This window comes from Micropterus salmoides, unplaced genomic scaffold (assembly GCF_014851395.1).
Source record: "Micropterus salmoides isolate LMB-PRFRI ecotype aquatic unplaced genomic scaffold, ASM1485139v1 Ms_hic_scaffold_11, whole genome shotgun sequence".
In the NCBI taxonomy this organism is placed as follows: domain Eukaryota; kingdom Metazoa; phylum Chordata; class Actinopteri; order Centrarchiformes; family Centrarchidae; genus Micropterus; species Micropterus salmoides.
This window is the reverse complement of record NW_024040152.1, coordinates 17,083,860-17,097,956: the sequence shown is the minus strand read 5'-3', so window position 1 is coordinate 17,097,956 and position 14,097 is coordinate 17,083,860. Positions and strand designations below refer to the sequence as shown.

General features: G+C 41.4%; 1 protein-coding gene across 3 annotated transcripts in view; it reads left to right on the top strand.

The window, feature by feature from the left end:
- The first annotated feature begins 38 nt into the window (after positions 1–38).
- The window catches only part of adam22 (ADAM metallopeptidase domain 22), a 72,369-nt gene continuing 58,310 nt past the window's right edge, over positions 39–14,097 (top strand). Inside the window, exons 1-3 of one of the 3 annotated variants that reach the window (XM_038711469.1) lie at positions 39–890; positions 1,171–1,331; positions 4,559–4,635. In XM_038711469.1, the coding sequence (XP_038567397.1) occupies positions 794–890; positions 1,171–1,331; positions 4,559–4,635 (335 nt within the window). In that variant the 5' untranslated portion in view covers positions 39–793. The remainder of the gene's footprint in view (positions 891–1,170; positions 1,332–4,558; positions 4,636–14,097) is intronic. The other 2 variants (XM_038711471.1, XM_038711470.1) reach the window with 2 other exon arrangements.

Here is a 14,097-nt window from a genome sequence, read left to right as displayed (position 1 = left end):
TAAACACTGGTATGTAAAGTATTTTGTTGATGCTGCCATGTGTCAACGTTGTAAAGGTTTTGTGGACCTGTCAACACATCAAGACGATCAACATGTCACACATATGAATGAGAACCAACACCACCATCTACGCATGTTATTTGTGTCAAAACTGGAAAATATGACGGAACTATAGGGTATTGTTGCAGCCCCAAAAAGTGAAAACAAGTATAAAACATCCACAAAAACAATACCACCACACACCCATAGAAATGTAGCCTATACCCCTTATCAGAACTTTGCTTTCTTGAGCCCTGGCTGATGACAGAGTGACTCACGATGATAACAGGCAGGACTGGGCAGGAATGGCGCTCCTGCAGCAATTTAACATGGAGGGAAGTGGAGGAGGCGGCGCGTTAATATCATCCAGCCAGCGGAGGGCCGGGTCCGCAGCTTCTTTCCATCCCGTCTCTACTGCTCGCTCATATTTATGCATTAGGCGTTTCTGCAGTGAGCCGCTGGATATTGATGTGTTTTAAGGAGGTGTCCCCAGTCACCTCCCCTCCCTTCTTCTCCCTCTCTCTTTCTCTCCTCCCTGCCTCCTCCGTGCTGCTGGTCCGCGGGGGTCTCGGTGCGCTCAGACGCGCTCGGCGTTCAGACTCGTAAGGACCCCGATGGCCCCCAACCACAGAGACTGCGCTAACCAGACGACCAGCTCCGGCTTCAAGCTCCCCTAGCGAAGGCAGGAACCCGAGAGCCTGCTCCTGGAATACCGCATTGTTTTATAATTTCCATCAAGAGAGAGAGAAAGGTGATGGTGCTGATGATGCGCCCGCGATGGTGGATTTCCCTTTTGTGCGTCTGTGGATTGATGCACGTCGGTCACCAGAGCAGCCCAAATGACCAAAATGGTAACTGATGCTATTTTAGATATAACATGAATTATTATCGCGTAATCAAGACGTTAAATAATCGTTAAAGGGCCTGTGTTTATTTGTTTTTATCATTGCTTCGGCTACCTCATATCTGCATGTAAAATATGCATAGCCTGTAGCTGTTTCGTGTTACCACAGGAAAACAGGACCAATCGACATTTCAGATGTCTGTGTTTGTGATGAATGCGTCTCTGCATCGCTTCCCGCACAAAAGGGACAGGCGGGTAATGAAATCGGTGTTTTCCTTTCTGTGCAGGAGACGCCTTGTCGAGCTTGAAGGCTCTTCGTGATGCAGGCAGGTTTGTCGGGAAGGAGGGCACGGTGCCTCTCCGCCTGCTCTACAGCAGGCACAACCACAGCCAGATCACCGAGGATGAGCTCAGCACCAGGGTTAAAGCCAGCTCCGGCTCCACACAGGTACCGTATACACCATGTTTGTAGTGTTGTCAGGAGGGAGAGCGAGGAGTTTCTACATGTGTGTGCTCTCTGTTTCCTGCGTGTTTGGGTTTTTGCCTTAATTCATCTCCTCCTCTGCCCCTGTCCCTCGGAGGGGAAATTAATAATTAGTTAATTACAAGCAAAACAGAAGAAACATTTAGGCAGGAACTGTCCGCACTAATTAGACTGTCTGCATGTGCTATATGGGTCATCATTGCCTTCGTATGCAAAAAGAAGACCACTCTGCCTTTGAATTGATATAAAATATTCAGCTTTGTAATAGGTCCTCCTCAGTTGTCACGTTCATTCTGTCAGCACTGTACATTTAGGAAATAATCAGCTATAGTCGTCTGTCCAACCAGGATAATTAATAATTTAGTGATATCTTGTGTGTCCGGCTGGGTTGCTGTCCCAGCAGCTGCCTCACCTATACCAGCTCATATCTGATATCCCATGCAGCGTTTTTCCACTTTATTTATTATGAAAATGACCAGAGAGTATAGCTGTTAGAGCTCGATCTGAGTGGATTTGACAGCATTTGACAGATATTGGTATATGTCGAGTAATATGTAAGAAGTTACAGTAGAGAAATGCTAAAGATGTTTGAGGTAATTTAGAAACAGGATCGCTGTTACATAGGTTGACCACCAGAGGGCACTGACAAGTTAATTTTTCAACTTTTAAATGTCCGGCTTTGGTAAAAAGGGTCACAATTTGAGGAATCCTCATTAAAAATGTTTGTTTATGTGTAAAAATCTCTGCTGATATGTTACTATCAGATTCTGTTATCTTCTCTTGGTCAATATCGGTACTGACCTAAAAAAATCCTAATCCTAAAAAATCTATTGTGCTCTACTAGCTGAATATTTACTGTAATAATCTGCAGGAAATGTGCTCTGAAGAGGGATTGAGTGGCAAGTGCACTTAAATAAGGATACAAATACATAGGCTACATATGTTTACAGTTATTTTACTTTTTTTTAACTGTAGCAAGTGTTTAGATGTCTGGATCTTCATGCAGCCAAGCAAAACACTGTAGGCTAGCCGGTAAAGTAGGCTATGCATTGGTTAAACCTCATTTCCTAGTATGTTTGGTCATGACCACACACTAAATCGATGATGTAACAAAATTATGCAGAAATCTGTTGGTAGTTATCTAAAACTGATGGGCACAACAATATTGTTTGACAGGAAAGCCTACCAGAGCCATTTGTCCTTGTCTGTATAATAACCGATACAGTGCAGTAATCATCATTATCACTGTTACTGTGTTCACTGACTCAGTTCAGTGAAGCAACCTGTCTGCTGGGTTCATTTCAAGAGATGAGTCAATTACCATTGTCCAAACCTGTCATGCGTTTTTAATTTGTGTGGCTTGTGTAGGCTAACCTATTCAGGGCTCAGAGAGTGGAGAGGACCACAGATGGTAGCATGCAGGGAGGTGCTAACCCTTTGTCTCTCTCACACCTTAGACCGAGCTGCAGCCCGATGGGTAAACAAGCTAACAGGAACCATCTGCCATCAGATCTCAATTCAATATTTTCCTTTTGAAGCTGATACTGAACTAGATCTTACAGCCAGGAGGCAAATTTCTTCAGAGCAAGGGAACATTTTTTACCTTCTACAACAGTTGCTCAAACCATGGCATATTATGTGTAAAACAAATTTTCATGGGTAATTTCTGTGTATTTCCTTCACAGCTCAGGAGATGTTTTCATTTGACTGTGTCTGAAAAAATGTATTGTGTACGGGCAATCAGTAACGGTCTCAAAGTTCTAATTAAGCTATGAAATATACGTTGCAAGTGAGGAATAGATCCAGGGTGGAGGAGGAGACATGTTCTGAGACTCTTATTCTCCGGAGAGATGAATCTGGTGTGCAATCAGCCACGATGTCACTTGCATTAGAGTTTGATCATTTATTGGCTGTTTTTAGATCAATAGCCTAAAAACAAGTCTGTCAAATTGTTCTGAAAATGTGTGACTTGCATGATGTTATTTATAGACTTCTGTTGCATTGCCTATTTTCAGTCTCAGACACAAACAACTCCACCACTGAATGAGGAGTTCAGCAAAGTGCTTGTGTTGTTTTGGTGGAAATAATGCTTCAAGTGAACTCTGAACATGTGTGTGTTGGTTTAAATGTTTGCCTTCCTTCCTCTGTCTGTGTGTGTGTGTGCAGTGGATTGATAGCACTTACAGTAATACTTCGACAGCCATGAGTGGAAAGTAAGCTCGCTATAACTCAGAAATCAATGTGAGAAGAGTCAGTGGTGGCTTCAAAATATTGGCCCGGCTCAGTGAAGGTGGGATGCTCTTTCATTAAACACAATTACTGGTACCTTCTCCCATCATGGATCCAATCTGCCAGATTAGATTTCATCAAAAGTGTGCCGTGGAAAGGGATTACCCTTTGTACACACACACACACACACACACACACACACACACACACACACACACACACACACACACACACACACACACACACACACACTCCTTACTGGCTCATATATGCATTGAACACCCATAGACACACTTCTACAAACAATAGAAACTGTGGTCAATGGGGACCTCGTGGGCTAAGGTCATCCTTGTGTGAGCACAGGGGGACCTCCTCAAACGGAAACAAAAAAACCACACACACCCCTCCTCCAGTCTGTAATGAAGGTAGCCCGTGGGCTCGCAGAGTCTGGGGGAGGGTGAGATGTGTTTTTAGCTCAGCTCTGGGACTCCACTGGACCTGCACAGGAATGATTGTGGGGGGTTCTCATTGACCCAAGGGTCTGTAATGAAGCCCATGCCATATGTGCCCAGAGCTGGGATGATTCAGGCTCTCGTTCTATCAAAACAATCACACACACCGTACACTTGGTCAGAGAAGAAAGAAAGTCTCAGTGTTTGTGTTATATACATATCATTGCTGCCAGAAGGAAATATGGTTCAGCATTTATGAATTTCAATGAATCCTTTGCTTTACAAAAGCAGTTTGCTTAACATAGAAATTAATGGTCATCAAGGTAAAATAACAGTACATTATGTTGCGTGCATGCATGCTTACTGAAGTTTATGTATGAGCGGGTTTACATAAACTGTAGATTAGATAGTTTACAGAAATATATATACATATAATAATAAAGTGACCCATGAATATGATAATGGATGCCTTGAGTAATATTAAATTACCTATCTTGTTTGCCTTTTTAGGTGAACCATGTGGCCCAAGCAAGCTTTCAAGTCGACGCTTTTGGCAGAAAATTCATCTTGGATGTAGAGCTGAATCAGTGAGTATTAAAGTCTGTCTCTCAGTCTGGCTAGTCATCTGTCTGCCTAGCTAGCTATCTGTCTGTCTAGCTAATAGCTTACTGTCTGTCTCTGTCTGGATATCTGTCTGTCTAACTGTCACGCTATCTGTCTGTAGGTTGATGTCTTCATTGCAGTTGATAGTAGCGTTATTTCTCCACTTCATGTTTTTAATATGCTATGGCTTACCTGACAATCACAAAACTGATATGTCTAAATGAAGGTTGATTAACTTTAACGCTGACTTGCTTGTTGTTGAAATTATCCAAGCAGGAGTCATTAGTCAGTTTCTCGGGCTTGAGTAGAAATTCACATTCTATTCTTCTTTAGTCTAAATCCCAAAACTCATATTGCGCAATAATCTAATGCTGACTCCAGCATTTTAACTGAAGTTGGGCATTGTGGTACTGCTGGAGAGAGCTCGTATTTCCCTGTTCTCTCAGTGCTGTTTATTAGCTGTTTTGGGGAGGGCACTCGTAAGACAAAAATACCTAATGTGGGTGTGTGTGTATGTTTGTGATTTAGAGGTTCTATCATAATAGGAAGTGATTTACGGTAAAGGCTAGAGCACTGCCCTGTCAGACACAGATATTGATCACAGCACTGCTGATGGAAAGCGAGCCACTCTCTCTCCTTATTTTCTCTCACTCTCTAGTTGCTTTTTTTAAAATAAAAATCACACATTTTGGTGTCTTCCTCTTTAAACCGTTCGCTGTTCCTCTGTTTTGTTTTCCTTCTGTCACTCTTTGAGACCATGGCTTATTTGTCTCATTTAGTCCCCAAAACAGAGAAGCCTTTGAACTTGGCACACACATAAGGTGATGCTGCCCGCTCATCACAGCTGAAGTCACTCCCCTACTGAGTGAAACGTTGCATCACAGGAGTTCCCAGGTTTAGAGGATATGTTTCTTTAAAGCCTGCAGCTCACTGCGTGACCTATCAACCAGTCATGGATATAAATGTGTTGTGTGCACGTACATAAATGCTCACACACATTCGTGAAGATATGCACAAGATTGTCACACATGCACATACACTTTCATCAGCATTTGGTTTGATGCAGAGTCATTATTCATCTGTGTGACATTGTGTGCTTATGGTGTCCTTTTCCGTAATTTCTTAACTGCATGTGGTGCAAAAGGTCAGTTAGAATATCGACTGAAAGAAAACACTTAAGTGAAATCCTGTTTTTAGCTTACCAGAGAGAGAATAAGCCTCCAACCAGACAGCTCTGGGCAACAGTTTGTTTTGACATGTGTGGTTCTGAATAAGAATGAGAGACTGAGGTCAGTGTTGTACTGTGTGACATTTCTCTGTTTTCTCTAAAAATCACCAACTGTCTTCTTAATCAGTTTAAAAAAAACATTTCCTAGTTCCAGCTTCTCAGTTGTGATGATTTGCTGATTTCATTTGTTTTATTTAATCGTTAACTGAATGTTTTTAGGTTTTGTATTATTGGTTGGGAAAACAAGCAATTTGATGACACCGCTTGAGTTTTAGGAAATTGTAATTGCAAAATGAAAGACAAATTACTATTGTCTTTCATTTAGTTGCCGCAACAGTTTAATAATGAAATGGTCACTTAACAGAACATTAATGGGCAACTGTTTTGATGATCAATTATGGAATTTATCAAGCAAAAAGGCCAAAAATGTGGTTGTTCAAGCTTCTCAAATGTGACGATTCACAGCTTTTCTCTGTTTTATATCATTGCAAATTGAATGTCATTGAGCTTTGGATGAAACAACAAATGTTTGGGCTCTGAGAAATTGTGATGGGCATTTATCACTATTTTCTGCTAATCAACTGACAAAATGCTAAACAGATTAATCGAGAAAAAAAAACAATCGATTAGAGGTTCATTGTGTAAGTAATAGTGGCATCTAGTGGTGAGAGTTGCGAATTGCACCCCCCCTTCTCTATCCAAGCGATTTGTATAGCTACGGTGCCTGAGACAGGACAAAAGATGTCCTCTGTGAGATAGCAGAGTTGCCAGTCAAGAGATCAGGTTTCTTTACATTGATATATTAAGAAATTATATTTACTTGATTATTCAGTAAAACCAAATGTTATTGTGTATCACATCTAGTGCATCAAGTATGCCCACTGACAGATAACAAGACAATGTAAGCCTCACTGTTTCTGCACCACAGTACATTATAAACCACAAAATATATGAAGTTTACAAAGGCATTGTTAGGTGAGGATCAAGGCTCCTCTCACTTTGCTTAATTAATTAGATAAGCAATCTGCAAATCTTACCAAAATGTCTTTTTTAATTTTTAAAATACAACAGAAACACAAGTTTTTAATGGTCATTTAGCATGTGAAAGTACAGTGGCAAAGCACTATAAAAAAACCTGCTGTTACCGTTTTATTGCCAATAAGATTCATCAGCAGGTAACGGCACATAACAGAGCGCTGTAGAATAACTACATTAAATTAACATCCAACAACATATTTTTTTCTACCAGGGCAGTAAAAGTTTAGTTGGCTGATCTGAGCTTTCACACTGGAAGCTATGTGTTATTGCCAATTAGTGATCAGCTGATTGTCTAACGAATGTAACCGACAAAGCCAAAACAGAGCGCTGGAGAGAGAGAGAGTCATTAAATTAATCCAACTACATGTTTTTTCTACCAGAGCAGTTTAGCTGGCTGATGCTTCCATGCTCTAACCTAACGTTACCTTTTATTGCCAATTACTGATCAGCTGATTGTCTCGCTAACTTAACAGGAAAAGCCAAACCACATCGCTGGAGAACAACAAGGCTACATGAAATTAATCCAACTACATATTTCACAGAAGTAGACAGGAGAAACACACCAGGTCTGTCGGTGATTATGGCAAGCTTTTAGCTAAAGCTATCAAACAGCAGCTTTCATGTGCATTGCTAAAGTCCGAGTAACTTAATTACCTGTCCAGCAGAAAACAGACAACTTCAGCTCCGCTTTGAAAACATCTTTCCCACATCAAAGCCTTCCGTCTAGGAAAATCCACACCATTATGTCTGTGATTTTTTGCTGTCAGCTGTCTACATCTGTCCCATCTCCTCTGGCTTCATGGTACAAAGATCCACAGGCTATCGGCTCTCATGCTAAATAACACATGTGCTCGTACATTTGTCCAAATGTAAAAAACCAGAGGACTACTCAGAGACTGTTTATTAATTATTATTATTTCTACTTCTATGGACCCATTTAATGTAGTGTCGGGACGTCTACACTGCCGGAATTATACAAGCAGAAGAAAATGCCGTGATGACGAAACGCGCTCTGTAGCGCTGTTTGTCCGTTGTCGGCTATTGTAGAAACATGACGACACAATACTGCAACCTCCATAGAAAGGGGGTACCTGCGGTTATGTAGATATAAATGGCTCATTCTAAGGTAATAGAAACATAATGGTTCATTATGTAAGATCTTTATACACCACTGAAAACATAATTACAGATATTATATTGCATTTCTGTCAATAAATCCTCAGAAAAATGGCGGCACAATGTTCTAGTGGATAGCACCGTGGCCTAACAGCAAGAAGGTTGTGGGTTCAAACCCACGGTTGCCCCGGCCTTTCTGTGTGGAGTTTGCATGTTCTCCCTGTGTCTGCGTAGGTTCTCTCCGGGTGCTCCGGCTTCCTCCCACTGTCCGCAGACTAGGTTAATTGGTGACCCTAAATTGTCCTTAGGTGTGAGCGTGACTGGTCGTTTGTCTATGTATGGCCCTGCGATGGATTGCGACCTGTCCAGGGTGTACCCCACCTTTCGACCAATGTCAACTGGGATTGGCTCCAGCCCCTGCAACCCAGTACACAGGATAAGCGGTTGACGATGGTTGGATACTTGTGTGTGTTTGGTGATTGGTAGTGTTTGAGTTGTGGGAATGTTTTGTTTTGGCTTGCCACTCTGGCTGCGGCTGCATTCCTGTCTTTGTCCCTGTCCAAGTTATCCGTCCCTCATGGGGAGAAAGATCTCCAGTTTCCCTCTGTGAATGAGTACACCTTAGATTCCTCCCCCTGCTGCCCTCCTCTCTCCTCTGTCCTCATCACTGTCCTCCTAACACACTCCTCTGTGAACTGATCCCCAGCTTGAGAGCCACACTGATTTTGTGTACAGATAGCTTTCATGCCAGACAGAATAAACCCGATTGATGTGTGAGTGAGTCCAGGAGTGGGAGGAATTAAAGCTGAATGGGCCAACATTGTTTTTTGGCTCCCAGTAACAAAACCTAGATCTCTCATTTTGATCAATGAGGAACTCTACTGCTGTGCATTTTTCGTGTTTAATTTTTGCCTGAAGCAAACAGGAAAGGTGTGTTTTTTAGCTTTAGCTGTTGGCTGTGTCTCTAGTGTAGTCTACGGTATGTATTGTCATCATTATCATCCTCATAAGCAGCCTTTTCAGAGTCTTTGCCTCAAGTTAATGTTTTTCCATAGACTGTGAATAATAGGAGTGTAGGCGTTTTGTTATAAAGTCATATATCTTGTGAATTCGAAGCACATGTGCTATTTGTAAATTTTCAGTCTACTGTTCTTTCTTTCTGATGTGAACATTTTAATCGGTTTGTGTTAACATTCACGGTCCCTGGAGGATGAATTTTATTGATTTTGGTGGTCCACTGACTTTTTATATAGCGCCAACATGAGGCGACCTTTAGACCATCCATCCATCCATCTACCTGATTGGCCTGTTCAGGGTCATGCAGGCTGGCTATCCCAGAATGCACTCTGCAAGAGGCAGGCGAAACCCTTGATTGGTTGGTATCCTTTTTTGTTTGGATAAGAAATTGGTCAAAATGAGTGTGCTGTATGGTGAAAATAATCAGTTAATAACATTAATGTGTGTGCTGTAGTCGTTAGCTCTTTTATTAGCAACATGCCGTATTGACACGAGCCACCCATCTGAAGTGTGACAATCTATAAAGAGGAAGTCAGGAGGGGGTTGGTGGGTCATGGGGTCTTTATTCCCCCTTTGCTGTCTTTGTCTTCCTCCTAGTACTCCATCTCAGCAGCCGGCTACAATTTACTATTCATGGGACTAGAGTGGGCTGAAAATGTGTGCAGGATGGGGGGTTGCCTCTCTTCTTAATCATCCTCAACCCCACACACACAAACACACACAAACACACACACACAAAACACACACACACACACACACACACACACACACACACACACACATATTCACCCTTGATTGCCTCCTCCCTCCACACCCACTCTCCATTCAGCAATGCCCCTACCAACACTTTACCCCGCCCCTCCCACCTGCTCACGCTGAATAATAGATAGTGCTGTAAGATTAAAGAGGACTGTGCTCACATATGTATGTATGTATGTATGTGTGTATGTATGTGTGTGTGTGTGTATGTATGTATGTATGTGTATGTATGTGTGTGTGTGTATGTATGTATGTGTGTATGTATGTGTGTGTGTGTGTAATGGTTTCCAGCTTGTCCATCGTGCGGTAAAAGGGAAAAATCCTGACGGTGTTTGTATACAGTGTTACTGCCACATGTAGTCAACTCAGGCATGCGCTGGTACAGAAAAGTTGAGTAGTCCAGTGGGGAAGCTATTTACTGTCTGCTGTATATGTGATTATATAAGTTCTTGTTTGTCTCCTTCAGCAGAACTTAAACCAGTAAGCGCAGGGTGGGGCGGTACAATCAAGATCCTTATATTTAAATAATAAACAGTATATAAATTCCATACAAAATAATGAAATTTATTCAAGCTGATGATTATTTGATTATTTTAGAAGTATATTGACAAAAGATTAATATTTCATTGGCCACAATTCTGATAATTGATTAATGATTGATTAAAAGTGCCAACACTTTTGTGGTTCTTTTCAAGCTTCTGAAATATGACGATTTGCTGTTTGTTTTGTTTTCTATGATAGGAAACTGAATATCTTTGGGTTTTAGACACACATCGGTGAAGCAGAATGGGCCATCCACAACTAACCACTGTGCTGCAGTGACTTTATAACTAAATTTCCAACAGCTGCCGGCATCCGACACACCACGCTCGTTAGTTAGTGAGCTTCAAATGAGGCTTACTGTTCGCAGTTTCTCTCGACTGTCCTTCAGGATTAAAACTTTGGTCCAACATCACCTGCTAGCCACATTAGCCGCGCATATGGTAACGCCAAGTTAGCTAACCTTCAAAATAAACAGTAAAACAACACAAAACAGGGTAACACAGCTTCCAAATTTGAAATCAGGTCACATACATGGTGGTCCATCCTTGAACCGATATAGAGCTTGTTACGGTTGTGGAACTTCTGAAGCACTAATTAATTAATTTAACACGTCCTGAATTGTAAAGTAAGAACACTGTGGTTGATGCGGTGCTTGCCATCCTCCGCGGTAGGCTTGACCAATATAGTGCGGTATCTGAATTTTGTGGTTATCGCAACAACCTTAGTTGGTTGGACAAAATAAGCAAAGTGCATAAATCTACTTGGAACATTTTACACTATTTTTGGATATGTAATAGACCAATTGATTGATCAGTAAATCATATAAACGTCAATATTTTTTAAGTAATACTTGTTTTTAATTAGCAATTCCAAATTAAGTGGAATTTTACAACAGTTTAAGATAATATGATCATATTATGATGATACAATATCACTGAATGTTAAATAACTGATAATATTTAATTATTGCCCAGCCCTGACTCATTCTGTTGTTGAAACAGGCCAGTTGCTGTCAGCTACTATTCATCACATTGATTAGAAAAGCTATTATTCTGCCACATGTATTCAAAATATATGTTCAACAAACTGCTAAGTTGCTGACAACGAATGATAAGCTGGTGGATGTTAGCTTGTTGGTTCTAAAGTGTGTTTGGTTCTGTGTCTGTGCATGTGAGAGAAATAGTGAGTAGAGTGAACATGTCTACAATGTGATTTTGGTGTCACACTGTATGTAGGTTATGTATGTGTGAAAGTATGTGATTGTAGACAGAGAGAAGAACAGGTGGGCAGGTCGAGCTGAGACTAGAGAATTTCATAATTTCTTCAATGTTACAAAATATTCCGCTGAAGCAGCTAAAAGCGAAGAGGACTTCTCCCTGTTCTCATGTGCGCCGTTGACACTGACATACACTGTATTACTATTTCTACTACTGTGTCATGTCAGCCTTCCCTGCATGCACTCAAATGCTTTATGTTAATACCCATGGTCAACTACGGGCAATGCTAAATGCATTATTCATCTTTGTGAAGGGAGGGTGTGGGTGTACCAGGGTAACAGTGTTTGTGGGGAGGGGGCTGGAGGTGATAGAGCACTGATTTAGCCATTGGTTCCCTCTAATTGCCTATGTTAGGCAAGAAGCTAACCAAGCATCCTATGGTCCAGTGGTTTGATGTATGTGTGCATATGTGTTGTTGCGTCTATGCATGGGCAGGAATGTATGTGTGTGAAGAAAGGAGGGTTGTTTTCTACTTCGCAGTCATCAGTAAAATCTTAAAAGCTGTTGCTGCAGCAGAGTCTTTGTGTGTGTCGTCTCGTTGGGCCTCAGGTGCAGAAGAGGCTTGTTAAGTGTTGTTTTAATTAGAGATAACATGACTGGATCGAAAGAAATGAGGCTTAAATAGAAAGGTGGAGGATTAATACTTATAAACTTAAAATAGACCCAAGATGGTTCGGATTGGCGACCACACGTCCTCCAATCTAGGGCTCAACACCGTGTGCTAAGCCCCCTCCCGCTATCACTGTACACCCACGACTGCAACCCCAGACATGGAAAGAACTCTGTTGTGAAGTTCGTGGACAGCATCATTGGCTGGATGGATCCAGTCAGTCCAAAGGATATTAAAAGACAGTACCCACCCCAGCCACAGCCTGTTCACCCTTCTTCCATCTGGAACAAGAGACAGAAATATCTGCTGTCGAACCACCAGACTGCAGAGCAGCTTTCCCCCCAGGCTGTGAGACTCTTAAATTCAAATTCATCCTCAGCACTTCACCATGCAAGATATTTTTTTTTCATCATCTCAGAATTTGTATCTATTGTTTACTTTTTGTAGTATAAAGGGAACCACAAACTACGTCTCATTTTACCTTCCTGTTGTAATATGATGAATAAATTTACCTTGCACCTTAAGATGAGGAAACCGAAGAAAACTGGGCAAAGGAGTGCAATTATGTTTTTATTAGTTGTTATTCACCAAAATGCATCACGTGTATCCTTGAGGCCTGAAAAATGCAGTGAAAACATTTTCTTCCACATACAGCATTTGAAAATGTTTCTTTGCCGTCAACTGTTGATCTGAAAAATAGCATGAAAACTGCGGCAGGACTGTTGATTTCATTACATGTGTACACAAAACATTGCACCATAGTTGGAAAATTGAAATTAAATTGATTTAAATTGCTGAGTATATGTTCAGGTTTCTACAAAGCTTAACCTCTAGCTTTTGCTAGCGTTTGCCTTGCAGGCAACAGAATTTTATGCTCTGTCACTGGACATTTCTCCTGGGAGTGGTAGATGACTTCTCTTTTTATGTTTTTCATGTACACAGGAAACAGAGAACCCCATATTTATATATCATCTTGCTCTTCGATTGTATTGAGGATTCAACTGGGAGAGTTTCTTGCCCATCCAATCCTTGGAAGTGCTCTAAATGTCAGTCATCTAACAGTGTCTTTGTTTAAGTGGGATTAATGGTTTGAGTGGGATTTTTATTTCTGACAACCATGGACAACCAGAATATACTGGTTATATAGAATCCTACTTGTTTTTGAGCAGCATTGTGGGAGGAGTCACTGATTCTTTAAGTATTTTGCACCCAACAATAATCTGTTGGTCAATTGCAGGACAAAAAAGTGCATCAAAATATAATTCAGCTGATGTCATTTTCATGTGGACTTCATGACTTTGTCTGACTTTGAGTGGACTTTTGATTGCAAAAATGTGTGTAGGCGTCCGACTGCACGGGCCGTGAAAGGCGCAGATGCTGGAATGTTACTGGTGCAGATCCCTGTGCTGTGCTTGTGTGCACACATGCATGTGTGTATTTATACGTGTGTTGCTTGTACGTATGTGCATACAGCCTTACTTCTCCCCATGTATGTGATTTAACTCTCCCTCATGTCCCATTCCAAGATAATTTATCACAAACCCGTGTCTCGCTCCCCGCATCTTGACATTGCTACAACCCAACTCCACTCTTCTCCTCCATTTCAACCTCCATCTCTGTCTCTCCTCCATTCCCAGGTCTGTAATTTATTACAAAGAGGCATGATCTGATTTACTGCGGACTTGATGAGAAAAACACAGAGAGGGGAGAGTGTGTGTGTGTGAGAGAGAAAGAAATGGGGACAGGTGGAGAGAGAGAGAGAAATAGTTAAGGATGAAGAGAAAAAAAAGGACACAGAGAGAGATGTGTGCATGTCCTTCATCCATCCTTCAGTCTTGGTGTGTGGGTTGAGGTAGCG